The following is a 19,592-nucleotide window of genomic DNA, read 5'->3' on the forward strand; positions in this document are numbered from 1 at the left end:
CAGAAATCCACCTGCCTCTGCCTCCCAAGTGCTGGGATTAAAGGCGTGTGCCACCACGCCCGGCTTGTTTGTTTTGAGAGAGAGTTTCTCTGTGTAGTCCTGGCTGTCCTGGAACTCACTCTACAGACTAGGCTGGTCTCAAACTCAGAAATCCACTTGCCTCTGCCTCCTGGAACTAAAGGTGTGCACCACCACTGCCTGGCTTATTTTAAATTTTTGTTTAGATGTTCTTGTCTGTATGTGTATGCTACATGCATGTGGATGCTCACAGGGGTAAAAAAAAAGGGTTCTAAATGCCCTGGAGCTGAAGTTGTAGGCCCTCCAACACCAGTGCTGGAAATTAAGCACTGGCCCTCAGCAAGAGTCACCAGTACAGTACCTTTAAACTTGGAGTGAATTCTCTAGCTCCAAGTGATTGTTTTTAAAATTTGCTTATGGTATACCCTACTATTATTGTGTTTTTATTTTTTACATTAAGGCTTTGAAAATAACTTGAATTTTAATACATGTAAGGAATGAAAAAGGAATTGAGTTTTTAAAACCACATCTATCTCAATGTGATTTATTAAAAAAAATTAACTTTGTCCACTCATATTAAATATCAAATCTCTTCTTGTACAAATGAGTATATTTCAGGATGGTACTTATGAGCTAGTTCTCAAGGTATATAACATTATAAAATTTGGGAACTGGGGGTTGGAGAGATGGTTTAGTGATTAAGAGCTCTTGCTGCTCTTTTAGAAGAGGGTCGAAGCCGGTCATGGTGGTACATGCCTTTAATCCTAGCATTTAGGAGGCAGAGACAGGTGTATCTCTGCATTTGAGGTCGGTCTGGTGTACCGAGTGAGTTCCGGGATAGTCTGAGTTGCACAGAAAAATCCTGTCTCAAACAAACAAACTGAGCTTCAGTAAACTTTATTTTCTGAATGTGGGTATCCTTGTGTTTGGAGCATAGATATTCAGAATTGAGAGTTTCTCTTGGTAGACTTTTCCTTTGACATGTATGAAGTATCCTTCCTTATCTTTTAAAATAACTTTTGGTTGAAAGTCGATTTTAAAACAAACTCCCCCCACACACACAAGAAAAAAAAAAAAAAGAAAAGAAAAAGAAAAATATAAGACGGCTGAGTTTGGTTCCCTAGCACACACAGGATGCCTTTAACTCCACCTCCAGGGTTTCTGACACTCTTTTCTGTTCTCTGTAGAAAGTTTCACACATGTGCATGTAACTTACATACAGACATTCACATAGAAACCTAAATCTCTAAAATGAAATAAAGTATAATATTGGAATTCTATTCCCACTCTTCATTACTTTCCTTGACTTTTTTCTTGCTTACTTCATATGTGATCTTTAGAGTTAGTCTACTTAAAAAAAAAATCATGTCCATATACATGGTATTTAAACTGTAGTCTAACTTTAGGAGAAATGACCTTTATAAAAAGAACTAGTATGGTTTTCCTTTTTGTTCTAGTTTCTGTTAGATTTCTTTCTAAGAAACTGAGTTTACTAGCTTCTTCACCCTCTGTGGTATTGAATATCAAACTAAGGCAGGGCCTATGTATGCAAGGCAAAGTCTGACCAGCTACTGTGATATAAGCCCATCATTACTATTTCTTGTTAAGCTTAAATAAAGTCTACCTCAAGCATGATTCCTAAATTAGGGGATATTTTTTAAACAAAAATACCTTTTTTGATCATTTTCTTGCTGCAGTTTAATATGTTTGTTCTCAAATTCACGGATATTTTCCACACCAATTTCTTCACAGAAGTCTTGGAATATGTCATCTTCTACCTTTTAAATTATTTTAAAACTGACTTAATAACCATGTTTAAAAAATAAACAAGCAGTTCTTAAATAAAACTTTTTGCTCTTAGCTTTCCATGAATTAGGTCAAAAGGTAATCAGTGCACCCAGCCCAGTACTTTCTCTTTCTTTCTTTCTTTTTTCTAAAAAACATTTATTTATTATATATAAGTATACTATAGCTGTCTTCAGATATGCTTTCTCTTTCTTTATCTACATAAACTATGTTTATCTGTTTCCAAACTTATTATTCAAAAGACTACATGAAAAAGCTCATGAATTGGCTTTATTAGATGATATTGTGCACTATCTGATATAAAGAGGTGATATTCTATTTACTTTAGCCATGCCAAAATATAATATTCTATATTTTTAAAAACCTATCTGTTATATGAGTTAAGTAAACATCTTGGACAGTGAAAACAACTCTAGGCTAGAGCACAGTATCAGTAATAAATTCCAAAAAACTGGCATAATCTCAATCTAACAAAATATCTAGCCTCAAACACAATAGTATTTTAATTGTAAGTCATGTTAAAAACTTGTGGATTTTAGTTAAACATGAAAGTAATGACTGATACAGCAGTAAACTATCATTAATCCCACTGGATAATCAAAATCACAGGAAACTACATATATAAGCTCTATGATCCTCAGTACTGGTCAGATCATACTTTATATTATCATCTGTTCTGGGCATGAGCAAGTAGCAGTATCCAAAGTATGATTTCCTGATCTAGTCTTGACTCCATAGTCATATGTACACAGCCAAAAACCAGAACTGTATCCTATATGTCATTTAATAACTACAGCATTTATTACCTTATCTATCTTATCTTGAAATTCTTCAATTTTTTGTTGCTGTTTGTTGATTCCTTCACTCAACATAGTACATTGAGAATCAATATTCAGTAATTCACTTTGTAGCTGAGATTGTTCCTAATAAGAAAAAAATTCTGCTTAGTAATACAACTATTTTATTTTTTAAATAGTAAGGCTAAAAACATGTTAGATGTCTTTTACAATAAATGAAGAATCTTTAGTACAATGGATTCTGGCATAGCCAAATGACATGATTAAATACTATAAAAATTATCAAGGACTATAATATAGCTATAGGACAAAGAAACTATAATTATGTAATGTTATGTAAATATTGTTCTTTAAATTCTATGTTCTGATATAAATTTCCATCAAACCTTTGACAAGTTTACATTACCCGGTAAAATGTAGCAAGGTGCTTCTTTTTAATCATGTCTAGTTCATTTTGTGAATATTTGAGTCGTGTATTGGTTCCTTGTACTAAAGTCTGTATTTGTTTCAAATCTGTTTCCTTGCGGAGCATCTTCATTAACTCCTAAACAGAGAAATATGAGAACATTTTACAGTGGAAGAACACTTTTACTCTTAAGTGCTTTCATAATAAAGACTTACTGATTTTACATATAATCATTCAAGATCTTCCAATAAGAGACAGGGTATGGGGAATGTAGAGATGTCTCAGTGACTAAGAGCACTAACTGCTTTTGCAGATAACATGAGTTCAATTCCTAGCACCCAATGGTATCTCACAATCATCTATAACTCCAATTCCAAGGAATCCAATGCCCACTCTGGCCTCTGCAGGCAGACACTTAGGTGGTACACAGACATGTGCAGGCAAAACACACATACATATAAAAAGGAGTAGGGGTGCTGAAGAGAACAGTTGGTAGTTAACAGCACTGGATGCTCCTACAGAGGACCCTGGTGCTCAATTTCCAGAGGGAAGCATAAAACTGTGACTCCAGTCCCAAAGAATCTGATGCTCTCTTCTGGCCTTCATGGAAACATTATTTATGTGGTGAATAAACACAGTCAGGCAAAAACACTCATATGATACATATGTATACATAGTAAAGCTATTTATACATACTTAAAAGTATACATACTCATGATATAGATGTATACATAGTAAAGCTTCTAAATAAATATTGTTAAAATGTATACATATATGAGTATTTCATATACACACATACATATATATCATAAAAATAAAAATTTAAATCTAAAAAAACACTGGGTGTATAAAGTACATTTGTCTTCTGGAGGAAGACTGCATACAACTAACTTTCCAACAGAAAATAGAGGCATGAAAAGTGAAAAATGAGGGCTATCTCACTCAGTGCACAACACCATCTGACAAGATGTAGAGCATCTTCTTTGAGCTTGTCTTCTTCATTCCCTTCTGCCTTCACTTACCTTATATGCAACCACAAGTAAATTAAGCACTCTATATTTTTTACTGTGAGTCTATAAAATATATAAACATATATATGTCCCTGTACCTATTGGTTTCTGAGAATTTGTTTGGGAAAGTTGAAATCACTTGAAATGTGCTTTTCTGAGCCATGCTTCTTTTGGTAATTTAAAATCTTTCTTTTGATGGATGTCTTCCAGAGTATAACTGTTCCAAAATTATTAAAATACTTTCTTAATAATGGCATCCATTGTTTCAATAATATTAGTGTTTGATTTCATGCAAAACATTTGCTACAGTGAGACTGACTGGTTAGAGGTATTGTTTTTATACTCACTGTCTGTTAGTGGACAAATGTTCTTTTCACTAGGACTATGTATTGAAAATTTCATCTTATTTAAAAGAATAAACCAATCTCAATTTGGTTTGCAGATTTGTGGATTTTAGTTAAACATGAAAGTAATGACTGATACAGCAGTTAACTACCATTAATCCCACTTGATTTTGATTATCCAGTGGGATTAATGGTAGTTAATCCTACTGATTACTTATCAGAGCATGTCTTCATATATCCTGACCATATGGGTGTTGTCTTTCAGTCACTAACAGGATTCTTTGTCCAAATATTTTCTCATAGTTGAGTATGTTTGTCTAGGTGTACACTTCATGTGTTTACCATGCTTGTGGAGGCTGGAAGAGGGCATCAGACTCCCTGGTGCTAGAGTTACAAGTGAGTGTAAGCTGCCCAACATGGGTGCTGGGAAACAAACTCAGGTTAAGCAAGATCTATCTATAGCAGCAAGATCTATCTCTTAACTGTTGAGCTATCTTGTATAAGTCAGGGTTCTCTAGAGTAACAACTTATAGAATGAATCTCTCTATATATAAAGGGGATTTATTATAATGACTCACAGGCTGTGTTCTAGCTAATCAAACAATAGCCATCCATGAATGGAAGGTCCAAGAATCCAGTAGTTGTTAGTCTGTGAGGCTAGATGTCTCAGCTAGTCTTCACTATACCCTAGAATCCTGGAGGAGGCTCTAATGCCAGTAAAGGAATGGGCTTGCTAGTGAGAGTGAGAGCAAGTGGACAGAGTGGAGCTTTCTTTTTTCATATCTGCATAAAGGCTTCCAGCAGAAGGTATGGCCCAGATTAGAAATGGGTCTTCCAGTTTCCAAGATCCAGATTAGAAGTAGATCTTCCCACTTCAAACTGAGCAAAAATCCATCATATGTGTGCTCTCCCTTTTTAGGTTTTAATTAATTCCAGATGTAGTCAAGTTGACAACAAAGAATAGCCATTACAAGCCCACCCTTTGTCAACTTGACACACATCATATCTTCTTATGTCATGATTAATTCCCAAATGAAAACAATAACCAGGTCAAAGCTATGACTAACATTATATAACTATCCCACTTACAACTGCAAAAATATTAGAAATTTAGAATATGTAGCAATGTCCTTCGAGGGACATTCTTCTAGTGTCTTATATTTGATTATGATACCCATCAATATTCTCTTAATTGGTAATATATTACATGATAAAGAAATTGAGAAAACACACACACACTCTTAACAGAATGACAAAAATATTCATGTCAATTATAAACCTTGTTTCTGCAACTGATCACATGGTCTTAGCTGGTATTTGTAAGTACCTTCCTCTACTACCCTTCTGTATTTCCTCCACCATCAGCATGCACTTCAGCAGGTGCTGGCTCTTTTCTTGGAGGTAAAACCCATATCTTTATTCCTGATGGATCTTGTGCCCTTTGTCACCCTTCCTGGATTAAGTTGTCGCAGTTTCCCATTGACTTTAATCAGAGGGCATGGTAGCACCAATAGACACTCTAAAGGATTCCAGACACTACTTTTAACTCCATTGTACAGAAACAACCAAATTTCTCCATGGTAATATGGATCAATCACCCCTCCTAACACTGATACTCTTTTCTTAGCTTGTTGGCTTAAGGGTATCAGAAACCCAAAGTGGCTAGGGTAGGAGGGAATCTGAGCTTCCAGTTCAATGGAATATTTGTTGTGGCTCCTGGCAGGAATGCCCCACTACTCTGGAATCCAAACTTCTAGCCAACAGAACTTAGGATTGTGAAACAGAAAGCAAACATTTTCCTAGTGGGTCACTGGGGGTGATAATGAGTGGAACTATTCCCCTTTTCACTCCTTCATGTTCCTGGACCTGTGGATCCTAGCTATGGGAGAAAACTTAGCATAATACTGGAGATCAATTCAAAGTATATACTGCCCCTGGAAAATCCTGCCCCAGCTCTCCAGGCTGCTGTCACATAATTGGCACTGAAACTGTGTCTTCAAAGGGCTATTCCATCTTTCCTTCAGGCCAGATGCTTCAGGATGGTGGGGAACATGGTAAAACAAGAGGATTCCATGATCATGGGCCCACTGTTGCACTTCTCTGGCTAAGAAATGAATTCCTTGGTCAGAAGCAATAATGTGTGGAATACCATGTCAGTGGATAAGGTATTATGTAAGTCTACAAATGGTGGTTTTGGAAGAAGCAGTATATGCAGAAAAGGCAAATCCATAACCACAATAAATATCTATTCTAGTAAGAACAAAGTATTGTCCTTTCTACAGAGGAAGTGGTCCAATGTAATAAACCTGCTACCAGGTCACTGGCTGGTAACCCTGAGGAATGGTGACATTTCTGGCACTCAGCAGCAGCTGTAGCCAAGTCAGGTTTGGTGAAAGGAAGTCTATGTTGTCGTACCTATGCATAACTCCCATCTCTGCCATCATAGCCACTTTGTTCATGGACAATGACAGGAATGGCTAGGGAAAGAGACTGGCTGTCCACAGAATGGGTCATCCTATCTACTTGGTTACTGAACTCTTTAGCTGAAGTCACCTTTTGATGAGCATTTACATGACACATAAGTATCTTCATATCCTTCACTCATTTGGAAAGATCTAGCTGCATACTTCTTCCCCACATGTCTTTCTCAACTATTTTCCAATCATGGTTTTTCCAAGTCCCTGACAATCCAGTTAACCAATCCATTGGCTACAGCCCATGAAATCAATGAACAATCACATATCTGGCCATTTTTCCTTCCAACAAAATGCATGGCCATGTGTACTGCCTAAGCACACTGTGAAGATTTCCTTTCAATGGTGTCTTTCAGGGTTGTCCCAGGAAGGGGTTGTCATGCTGCAGCTGTCCACTTCTGTGTACAACCATCAAGCAAATGCCCTAGTCTTCTCTTCCTCAATCAACCAGTAAGGGCACACCCCACGAGGCTATAGGTATATTCTTGGTAGCAGACAGCATTTTATTGGGAGTAGAAACCATAGGCATTTAGGCAACTTCTTTTTTTTTTATATACTGTTTTAAGAATTATTTTATGTATATGAATACACTGTAGCTGTCTTCAGACACACCAAAAAGGGCATCAGACCCCATTATGGATGGTTGTGAGCCACCATGTGGTTGCTGGGAATTGAACTCAGAAACTCTGGAAGTACATACAGGCAGTGCTCTTAACCATTGAACCATCTCTCCAGCCCCTAGGCAACTTCTTTTCGTTACTTGCTTGTGCCTTCAGGACATGCTCAGACCCAATCATGTATATATAACTTCCATTTGGTAATGAATTGCTTCTATGTAGTCCTACTTTTTGAACTGGTAGATCAAATAATACTTAGTTCATGATTAACAGCTCAGCTTGCATGGTAACTTGGTGGTCCACTGTCAAATACTCAGTTTCCACTAAGACTCAATAGTAGAGTAAGACCTGTCTTTCAAAGGTAGAATAGTTGTCTGAAGATGATGGTAGAGCCTTGCTCCAAAATCCCAAAGTCTCTCCTGAAATTCATCTATAGGTTGCCAAAGGTTCCAAATAGTATCACTATTTGCCACTGACACCTTAAGTATCACTGCGTCTATTGGATCATATGGTCCAAATTATAGAGCAGCTTGGACCTGTTGAAGAGCCCTCTCCTGTTTCAGGCCCCTCACAAAGCTAGTAGCTTTCTGGGTCACTTGGTATATGGGCTGAAGTAACTAAGTGAGGAATATGCTGTCTCCAGAATCCAAATAGGCCCACTAAACACTGTTTCTTTCTTGGGTGGGAGGGGCCAGGTACAATAACTTATTCTTCACTTTAAAAGGAATATCTCTGCATACTTCACACTACTGGACTCCTAAGAATTTATCTGAGGTAGAAGGCCCTTGAATTTTGGTTAGATTTCTTTCCCATTCTCTGATGTACACACATGGTTGCTACCTTCTATTCACTTTGTCCAATTAGTATAATGTCATCAATATAATCACCAATGTGATATATTGACATAATTATATTGATATAATTTATATTGTTATAAGAGATAGACTATCAAGAGCCCATTTAGCTAAGTTATGGCACAGGGCTTGGCAGTTATATATCCTGAGGTAAAATCTGGTCTTGCCAACTGAAAGCAAATTGCTTCTGGTGGTCCTTATGGACAGGTACCAAGAAAAAAGGCACTTTTTCAATAGCTGCATTCCATGTACCAGGAGATGTGTTTCTGCTCAAGTAAGGATACCACCTCTGGTACAACAGCTATACTACCAGTTGCTATTTGACTGAGTTGCTATTTGACTGAGTGATTAAGTTTTTGTTAGTCAATGGTCATTTTCCATGATCTATCTGTCTTCTGTATTGGCCAGACAGAGTTAAAAGGAGATGTGGTGGGACTATCACTCCTCAGTCTTTTGAGTCTTTAATGATAAAACACTAATTTCTGTAGTTTCTGCATGGATGTGGTCCTGTTTTTTATTCACTGTCACCTTGGCGGTGACAACTATAAAGGCTTCCATTTAAACTTTCCAATCATAATAGCCCACATTCCACAAGTCAGAGAACCAATGTGAGATTTCTGCCAACTTCCCAGTGTACTGACTCTAATTATATATCCTAGGAGTAAGTATATAACCACAGGATGAATTTGGGGACCCAATGAACCTCTGGTGAGTTAGACTTAAGCCAAAACTCTATTAATTACCTGATCTCCATAAGTTCTTATATTAACTGGAGGGCTATAATGTTTCTTGGGATCTTCCAGAATCGGCATCAGTTCAGAACCAGTACTCAATAGAACTCAGGAAGTTTGGTCATTTTCTTCTCCCAGTGGACAGTTTTTTAAAAATTGTTTGAGCTTTCCATATTAGACCTAAAATCTCAGTAAGCCCATATCAATACACTTAGCCTGATCCAGTTTTGTGTTCCTTTGATCATTATTCCATATTCTTTTTTTGGTTTTTCCGAGACAGGGTTTTTCTGTGTAGCTCTGGTTGTCCTGGAACTCACTCTGTAGACCAGGCTATCCTCAAACTCAGAAATCTGCCTGCCTCTGCCTCCTAAGTGCTGGGATTCTAGATGTGCGCCACCACCACCCGGCATTATTCCATATTCTTAAAATCTATTCCACATATTCCCCAGACCTCTGCTTGAATGAATTAGCAGACTCATTAAGCTCTTTATTAGTGTAGTGTTCTTCTTCATGAACTATACTTTCTACCTCCCCTCTAGAACCGTGTTTTGCCTTAAGTCTGGTTATAGGTCTAGAGGCAACTATTGATGGGCTCCAAAGGATAGCAGTATTGTCAAAGATAGAAAAGGGAACATTTCAAAAGGTGGCAGTATATCTTCTGCAGAAAGTAGATCAAAGTTCGCAGCTTCAAAAGGGTGGGTCCTCATATACAATCCATTCCAAGTTATAGGATCCCATTCTTTAACAATTATTGCCCTCACTTTTAACTGCCAACACCCTCTAAGGCTGAGACTTGAATTTTTGTTGTAATCTAACCAACCTTATATTGAAACTGTGGTTTGATTTTCTGCAACTTGAACTCTGTGACTGCTGGAGAGATTCTCTTTCAGGAAACAATTAGAGATCTGTCCAGAGATATTAGGAGCAACAGACCACCATAATATTTTTTCTTATTTTTCCACAAACTATCAAAAGTTTTGTATACAAAGTCACCAAATTTGTTGCAACTCAATATTTGTTTATCAGGGTAATCAAAGGCATTTGTCTCCTTAAGTTTGTAAAATAGCTTACACTACTGGCTTTCAGTACTCCCCAAGCACAGAGGCTACTATAGGTGCTAACAAATTAGAAAGCTTACTCCAGATACTTAATATATTAGTCATTCTTATAGTTCTGATGTTCTAGAACCAGCTCTGATACGAAAATCTGTATTAGTTAGGGTTCTTTAGAGCAAGAGAACTTACAGAATGACTGACTGTCTGTCTATCTATATCTATATCTATCTATCTATCTATCTATCTATCTATCTATCTATCTATCTATCTATCTATCTATGGGATTTATTAGAATGACTTACAGGCTGTGGTCTAGCTAATCCAACAATGGCTGTTTATGAATGGAAGGTCCATGAATCTAGTAGTTCTACAGTCCATGAGGCTGGATGTCTCAGCTAGTCTTCAGTATATAGAATCCCAAAGAAGTAGACTCAATGCCAGTAAAAGAATAGACTTGCTAACAAGGTTAGAGAGTAAGCTAGAAAAGTCTAGAAATGAATGAAGCTTCCTTCTTCTAGCATGAGATGTGAGTCAGATTAGAGAAGGGTCTTCCCACATCAAACATCTGGGTTAGGAGTAGATCTTCCCACTTCAAATTAAACAAAACTCCCTCTTCAGTGTGCCCTCCATTTTTGGGTTTTAATTAATTCTAGATGTAATCAAGTTGATGACCAAAATTAGCTATCACACATCTCTTCAGTCCTAAACCAATTACTCTTTTACTTGGTATTTCAATTAGACCTAGCTATAGATTTTATAAAATGCCTTTTCTAAGCAGAAGCATATAACTTTTCCAATTACATCTTGGGTTACATTATCAAGTATGTCCTAATTAGGGTTTCTACTGCTATGATAAAATACTATGACAACCAGGTGGTGGTGGGGGGCATGGTTTTCTGTAATCCCAGCACTCAGGAGGCAGAGACAGGTGGATCTCTGGGTTCCAGGACAGCCATGCCTACACAGAGCAAGTCTTTAACAAAACAAAACAGAACAAAACAAACCTGCAGATCCTGCTTGTATGTAGCACCTAATAACCCAGCTCAGGGGTGGCACTGCTCATAATGGACTGGGCTTTCTCACATAAATCACCAACTAAGAAAAATACACCACACACCAATATGGTAAGAACATTTTCACAATTGAGTTTTCCTCTTCCAAAAACAACTCCGGCTTATATCAGTTTGATATAAAACCAATCAGCAAAGTATATCAAAAAATTATATGTGGTTTTAGAACAAATTTTATATAGTCATACATATTCTCTTATTATATTGATGAAGAATCTATATTGACATTTTATTTAGAAATTATGCCCTTGGAGCTAGAGAAACCGCTTGGAGGTTAAGAGTACTGGTTGCCACTGCAGAGGACCTGGGTTCCATTCCCAGCACCTACATAATGAGCTACATAATGGCTTACAACCTTCTATAAATCCAGTTCCTAAAAGAGAATCCAATGTCCTCTTCTAGCCTCTTTGGGTACCCCTTATATGTATACATGTGTGCATGCACACAAATAAAATAAATTTTTTCTTTTTTCAGACAGTCAATATGTAGCTCTGCTTGTCCTAGAGCTCACTATGTAGATCGAGTTGGCCTAGAACTCACAGAGATCTACCTGCTCTGTTTTTGCCTCCAGAGTGCTGAGATTAAAGGTGTGTGCCACCACACCTGGCTAAAATAAATCTTTTTAAAAATGTGAAGAAATTCTGTACCACATATAGGAGTAAGTTATTATACAAATAACATAAAATAGGCAACAAAACCTAATACAAAAATGTGTATAGGAAGCTGGATGTGGTAGTACATGCCTATAATTCCAGCACTTGGGAGGCAGAGGCAGGTGAGACCAGATATGTCTACACAGTGAGTTCCAGGATAGCCAGAGTCAGCACTTGTCTCAAAAAAAAAAAAAAAAAAAAAAAAAGGTACAGTAAAGCAATTCACAGTACTTATTTTAATAAGAAATATACTTAGTTTTGCACAATTATTTTCCATAATATCTTATAATTTTTATGATGAGAATTTACCTTTAGCTCTTGGACTAGTTGGTTTCTTTTGTCTCTTAGACTGTGTAACTCTTTCTCATCCCAGCACAGAGCTTTGTGCTTTAAGTCACTTGACCCTCCAGAGATCACTCCAGATTTCAAAAACAGTGTTCCATCAAGAGCTACTACCTGCATCATAAAAATATTTTACCTTAGAAAAATGTATTTTAAGTTACTTTTTCCAGCTGAGATTTTGTAGCTGTGAAAAGCACTTCCTGAACTTTAATAATAAAATACTGATTTTTAAAGGAATACAAACCCCAAAAATATAAAACCCATTTTACTAAGACTAGGCAACGAATTAAAAGCCATCCACCACAGAGGTTTAAAATAAGCTATATTAGCTTCATACATACATAATGCTGTGAAGCAAAAACTGTATTTAATATTAAATCATTTATAGTATATAATCCTTTGTTTTGAAGATTCTGACATATTATTAACAGCATGTTATGAAAATGACTAAATAACTTTAGGATTGCCCCAAACAATTGTATTCTCCAAGATAAATACAGAGTGAAATTTAGAGTCAAGATATAAAATTACCCAGAGTTTACAGAGCTCTGAATGATTAAAGCCTCAGTCAAGCATATAGGCAATCACTCTACCCTCTCAGCCTTATATATCTTTTGCTGATATCTTTTTTCCTAAGATTTTAGATTTAAACATTTGTGTGTGAATGTTTTGACTATATGTATGCCATGTGCACTTCTGGTGCCTGTGGAGGGTAAAAGATGGCATCAGATCCTCTATAATTATTATCAGATCCTCTATAATTAATACAGGATTTGTAGATGGTTGTGAGCGACTATGTGCATGTTGAGAATTGAACCCAGGTCTTCTGGAAGGCATTAAGTGCTTTAAATTGCTGAGCCATCTCTCTACCCTGGGAGAAGCTATGTTTTTTGTTTTGTTTTTGAGATAGAATCTTATGTAGTTCAAACTGGCCTGAAACACACTGGATAGCCAAGGATGACCTTGAACTCCTGGCCCTCCTGCCTCTACCTCCCAAGTCCTGAGCTTAAAGGTGTGTGCTGCCATGCCTAGCAGAATTGCTAATTTTACATTATATTGCTTGTAGGCATTGTATGTGATTAATATGTACTATATATTTAAATAAACCAGACTATTTTGTAATGTCACTTGAAATATAAAGTTTTAAAATACAGAAGTCTATAGGAAATCAAAAGTACACATTGAAGATGAAAGAATTTCTGTGAAAATGTGGTATCTACCCAAATTGTTTTACTAAACCTAAATACAGAAGATTCTTTTTACATTTCTGAAATACTATTGATACACAAATAAACCAGATTAAAATTCTAGAATACTAAGAACACGTTACAATGAGATAAAGCATGTTGTTGTGAATAAGAAATAAATTGCAAATATAAGTTAAATTAAGGGACAAATCACCTTATCTTCAAATGGCTTTTTAAAACTATGTATACAATCTTTAAAAAAATCTATTTTAAGTGCTGGAGAGACGGCCCAGTGGTTAAGAGCATTGGCTGCTTCCAGCAGACCTAAGTTAGACTTCCAGGATCCACATTGAAGCTTGCAATATAACTCCAGTTCCAAGAAAGCTGATAACCTTTTCTGGCCTCCATGGGTACTGGGCACACATATTGTGTACAGACATACATGCAGAGGCAAAACACCCATATACATAAAATAAAAACCTATTTTATAAGTATACAGCCTTTAGCTGTATATTTAGCATTTTAGAAAAATGCTAAATTTAAGAATGGAAGTTAGCCAGGCAGTAGTGGCGCACACCTTTAATCCCAGCACTTGGCAGGCAGAGGCAGTGGGATTTCTGAGTTTGAGGCGAGCCTGCTCTACAGAGTGAGTTCCAGGACAGCCAAGGCTACACAGAGAAATCCTGTCTTCAAAAACCAAAAACCAAAAAAAAAAAAAAAAAAAAAAAAAAAAAAAAAAGGATGGAAATTCTTAGAAGAAAAGCTTACCTTGTATGAATTTTTGATACTAGACATTCTAGCTAACTGTTACTTGATCATGAAGTAGCTACCACTTGCTGAGGATTATTTCCTAGGCATTCTGGCAGCATTATGCTTGATATCACTTAATGTATGCTTCATAATTTTATAAGAGTTAATTATCTCCTCAGTTTTAGATAAGAAAAAATTAAGAGTTTAAGAACTTACCTAAAATCACATAACTATTTACTATATAGCATCACCAGTCTTATTTTATGGCTTAGGCACTTAATCATTGATATACTTTATAAAATAAAAATACATAATTACTGAACAACAATTTAGCATTGCCCAACTAAATATAAATTGTCCATGTAAGAAAAATATAAATTTGTTTGAATGCATGCATGCATGGAGATATATATGTACATGTGCATGTGTGTAGAGGCCAGAGCAAGATATGGGGTCTCTATGTCTATTGCTCTCTGTCTTACTATTCTGAGACAGTTTCTTACTAAACTAGAAGCTTGTTATTTAGATTAACCTGCTAGATCTTGGGATCCAACTGTCTCTACCCTCTCATGCTAGAGTTACAGGTATGTCAGGTCATGCTTGGCTTATGTGGGTGCTATGGATTTGACAGGTCTGCATGCTTGTAGAGGAAGCATTCTTAGCTATTAAGCCATCTCCTCTGCCCCTAAAATATTTATTTTTAAAAGAAAAATCACTTCCTTGAAAGATTAGTACTCAGTAACATTTCAACTGTGCAATTTCAAATAAAATTGTGTTAAGCTTCAATGTACATAAGTATTCCCATTAAATTATATAAGAACAAAAAATGTAAAATAAGCAACAAAAAATTACTTCCTGCTATTTAAGGGTAGAACAATGCATAGAAAATACAGGAATCAACAAAGACATTTATTCCACACAAAGGAAAAAACTCAAATGCCTTAGAATACAGAAATAAATCAAATTTTTAAAATACAATTTGTGATATAGAGAATGTTACAAAAGTTAATTTTATAAAACTTAACTGAAGAGCTGCAGATATAGCTTAGTTGGTAGAGTGCTTGCCTAAATATACAATGCCCTGAGTCCAATCTTTAGTACATACACAAATGGACATGATAATGCATGTCTCTGATCCCAGCACTTGGGAGACAGAGGTAGAAAGATCATAGTTATCACTGTTATCCTCAGCTATATAACAAGCTCAAGGCCAGTCTGGGCGACATGAGACCCTGTCTCAAAACAAAAGTCATCAAATGAAAGCATCTTAGGCTTTCCTATGCTGGTTTTCCTTATTAAAAAGAACATCTAAATAAAAGGCAGTAGGGGATAGAGACTGAACAAACAAATGAACAAACTTCAACTTAGTTGGAAGAGTGATCAAGTCTCTCACCTTCTGTCTTTCAGGTCCACCGAATGCAATATGTCTTGCTTCTTCCACAGTCTCACAGACAAGGCCATTTCCACAAACAAACTGAATCACTTTCTTCAGCTGAGGAAACTGGGTCTTTATAACATCAATCATCATCTTACAGCCCTTAATTTCCCTTAGTCGTTCATTGATTGGCTTGATCTGAACAGTTAAAAGGAAAATTGGTATATTAACTACACTAAAATAAAAAACAAATGCTTAATATATCCTTTCCACAGTATAGCCAAGCCTTGACAAAATGCTCTTCTATGCAATGCACTTTCAGTAAAAACATGAGAAACTGTATCCCACGTTATGTCATGTAACATTTTTCAAAAATAGGGAAATGTATCAAAAGCCACAAGGAAGATTTTCCAGATTCAACTGCCACTAGCTGGTTGGAATAGAACAATAAATAAGTGTTTTGTGTTCTTTTACATCATAAAACACAATGGAATGCAGTAGCCACTTAGGTATGTACCCAAAAGCAGCACAGTACTATATAAAGAAACAAAATCCATCTAATCTGAATTCTGATTATAGATGTACTTTCAGATTTCTGTCTACAAATCATAAATATATCTGCCACATTACTGAAAACTAGCAAATATAATCTCATTCCCATTAAACAAAAATCCTGTGTATACTAAAAGGTATGTATGTATGCACATGGGAATGGTAGATATATACACACATATGTTCATATGGCCTGAATGTGTAGAAAACCTCTAAAAGTAGTATTTAAGAACTATGTACTAAAAGGAAATATTCCTTTATGTTTCTGTATAAGGTTATTTTTTACATTTATTTATTTAGACAGTATGTGTGTGGGTGTATGTAAGTGTCCTCTAGCATGTTTCTGGAAGTACAGAGGACACCTGTGGGAATTGGTTCCTGTCCTTTTACCATGTGAATAGAGGGACTAAATCTTGAACTCAAGTTGTCATGCTCGGTAACAAGTACCTTTATCTACTGAGTCATGTGATGACCCTTTATAAGATTTTAGTTATTATTTTTTCCTGTATAAGATTTTAATTAATTAAAAATTTTTTATCTGCATGTATGTCTGTGTACCACATGCATCGAAGTGCCCACAGAGGCCCTAGGACTGGAGTTACAGATGATTGTTAGCTGCTATGGAGGTGTACTGAGAATCTAACCCAGGTCCTTTGTAAGAGCAGCCAGTATTTTTAACTGCTAAGTCATCATTTCAGACTCTCCTATATCATATTTTTGTAAAATATGAGTTTGCCTTCAAAAATTCAAATGAATAACAAATAAAAATTATTTTTATCAGGCATACATGTCTTTAATCCTAACACTCAGGAAGCAGAGGCAGGCAAATCTCTTAAAAGTTTGAAGCCAGCCTGGTCTACATAGTGAGTTCTTCTCTAGGATCGAAACTGAAGACATTAAGAATTGTAGCAATATTAGATTAGGAAGAAATATCATGAATCACAAAAGAAAGCAGTTGCTTGCTATTATTCACCTGAAGTTCAGAAACACCAGCCACTTGCATGACTAGCTAACTGGCATCCAAGTTATACCACTTGCACCCACCCTACCCCCATCCCATAGCTGCCAGTTTGGAGCAATAAAGACATTAAATTTGGCAATTAATAAATAAAAAATGTAAAAATTCTTACATCAAGGTAATCTAGAGCAAGAAATGTCTCAGGTTCAGCTCTTTCCTCTTTCAGAAATCGAATACAATCTTTTGCTACCTTTTCTGAGGCTACAACAATGGCAACCATGTACCGTCCAAAAACCTTAGTCACAGCCAGCTGGTATTTCTTATGAATAGGATGACACAGATCAAGCAGTCTTCCAAACTTAGTAGGTTTCAGAACAGAAGAAGAAAACAAATGCATTAATGAGAAACATATAATTCATTATTTTCTAATGTAACATAGCATGTCAGAAAACTGCATACAATTTATATGTCCAATTTAATAGTTACATTCAAATTCATCTGAATTCCTATATTCAATGTGGTCCTTTCATTTTTGATAATGGGCAACCTCTTGACTGCTTTCCCACAGAGTGAATCAAGTGCCTTCTTTGAGCAACTGGTGACTGAATCCATATTCCTGTTTACTCATTCTCCCTGGAGGGCAGGGAATACAAGGGCTCAGCTGACACTTAGTAAAAATACACTGTTTGAACATCTCATTATCTCCCTCTGTGGAGTTTTAAACTAACATCCTGTTTCAATGCTATTCTGTCCTGTTTAGAAAAACACACCTAATTTGGTGGGAGGGATTCAAAATGTCCTCTCTCTCAATGAGGAATTGTGTCTTCTCTACATTGAAAGAGCATTAGAGGTCCCCCCCCTCACAATTTTCTAGTTTTTAAAATCAATTCCCTCTAGTTTTGAAAGGAAACAAGTATATAAGTGATGCTTCTTGCCAAATTAAGGAATACTGGGTAAGGATTTTCAGAATTTAGTCAATTAATCACCTTGATTTCTACAGAGTTCAGAACAACCAAAACTATACTTAAATTGTAAAGCCATCCCTCCAGCCTTTTCTCTGTTTAAAAAGAAATCTGCACAATAGCCATTTTCTACTATTAGATATGATTACTGAACTAATGTTTTTTTTTAAAATAGGGTTGTGTCATTTTGTTATGAATTGAGGAAGCAAGATTGAGCAACATAGCCCTATTCCTCTGTCATTATCCATGATTCAAAGTAAAAATTGAAGAAGAGCATCAAAGACTTGGGGATATAACTCAGTTAGTGGAATGTTTACCTCACATACATGAGGCTCTAGTTTCAGTCCCCCTTCTTCTCTCCAAAGTTTCTTGAAGGAAAAAAAAGATGTTCTAGTAAGACAGTGTAAAGAGATAAAGTAGGTGGCCATGAAATGTAGGACCATAAAGGTCAATGGTAAGTGTTTTGGAACAGAGCAATGGTGAAGTGTCAAATAATAAAAGCAGGCCATAAGGAAATCACAGGGCATGCTGAGGGAGTAGTGAGGCCCATGATATAATAGAAAATGATACTGTGAGGCTAACACCCCATGTAATAGGATACCATTGCATTTTGGCTAAAATCCTTAGTATGAAAGACTACTAGGTACAGAGAGAAAATGAAAATATGGTAGTGATACCTGTCAAAAATTATGAAGAACTTGAGTATAGAAGTTTCTTGTTGAGAGGACCAAGACTACTTCATACCATATTTTCTCTGGGGATATCAGCCATAATGTATACTGGCTAGGTACTGTGTTCATATAAAGATTTCTTTTCAATACTTACTTACAAATACAATTTGAAATTATTTATCTCTTGCTCTATAATTATGTTTTAAAATATAAATTGTCAAATATAAAACACAACATATCTAAAATAATTCTGCTTCCTTAAAACAGTTATATTTTCAATCTCAAGTAAGAATACTGTTTTTAGGAATGAGAGAGCACAATCTTTAAAATTCATTCCAATTACCACAGAATCTGGGTAAAGTCTTTTAAGGTGTTCCAGAACTTCTGCTCTTTTTCGTTGACGTTTTCCCTCATGGTTATCAATTCCAGCATTCTGCAATTCATTTCTAATAAGACTCAATTCTTCATTAACTTCAGACATTCTTGATTTTGTATTGTCAATTTCTTTTATCAGGGCTGCTTCTTGCTGTTTTTTATCTTCCAAGCAATTCCTATAACAGTAACAACAAGAATAACAACCAAAAACCAGTTTGTTAAAACATAAAATACTCTTATCTAGCACTGTATGAAAATGGAGTAGTGCTCTATCAATTAAGAAAGAAATAAAAAACCACACCCAACACTAAACAGGCAAAAGAGCTTTTTGATAATTTCTGTTCATTTGAAAATACATGGAGTAACTGGGACCAGCGGGACCAGGCACACAGGAACTCAGCCAGCCCAGTGACCCGGGTTCCTTCTGGCCTGTCTGGGCTGGTGTCCAGAGTAGACCTTGGGAGCAAGCTTCATAGCCAGTCCCCTGACACACAGAGGAAGCCCTACTCCCAGGTGATCTAAGAAGTCCAGGATCACAGGATCCCAGAATCACAGGATCCCAGAGACAGCTTGACTCTGAGGAGT

General features: G+C 36.2%; 1 protein-coding gene across 2 annotated transcripts in view; it reads right to left on the reverse strand.

The window, feature by feature from the left end:
* Positions 1-19,592, reverse strand: part of Smc1b (structural maintenance of chromosomes 1B) — a 64,660-nt gene that overhangs the window by 26,226 nt on the left and 18,842 nt on the right. For both annotated transcript variants that reach the window (XM_031351726.1, XM_031351716.1), the window contains exons 9-15: positions 18,976-19,183; positions 17,172-17,357; positions 15,508-15,687; positions 12,145-12,291; positions 3,028-3,165; positions 2,631-2,747; positions 1,690-1,796 (exon numbers count right to left, since the gene is read on the reverse strand). In XM_031351726.1, the coding sequence (XP_031207586.1) occupies positions 1,690-1,796; positions 2,631-2,747; positions 3,028-3,165; positions 12,145-12,291; positions 15,508-15,687; positions 17,172-17,357; positions 18,976-19,183 (1,083 nt within the window). The remainder of the gene's footprint in view (positions 1-1,689; positions 1,797-2,630; positions 2,748-3,027; positions 3,166-12,144; positions 12,292-15,507; positions 15,688-17,171; positions 17,358-18,975; positions 19,184-19,592) is intronic.

The sequence above is a fragment of the Mastomys coucha genome, unplaced genomic scaffold (genome assembly GCF_008632895.1).
Source record: "Mastomys coucha isolate ucsf_1 unplaced genomic scaffold, UCSF_Mcou_1 pScaffold11, whole genome shotgun sequence".
In the NCBI taxonomy this organism is placed as follows: Eukaryota; Metazoa; Chordata; class Mammalia; order Rodentia; family Muridae; genus Mastomys; species Mastomys coucha.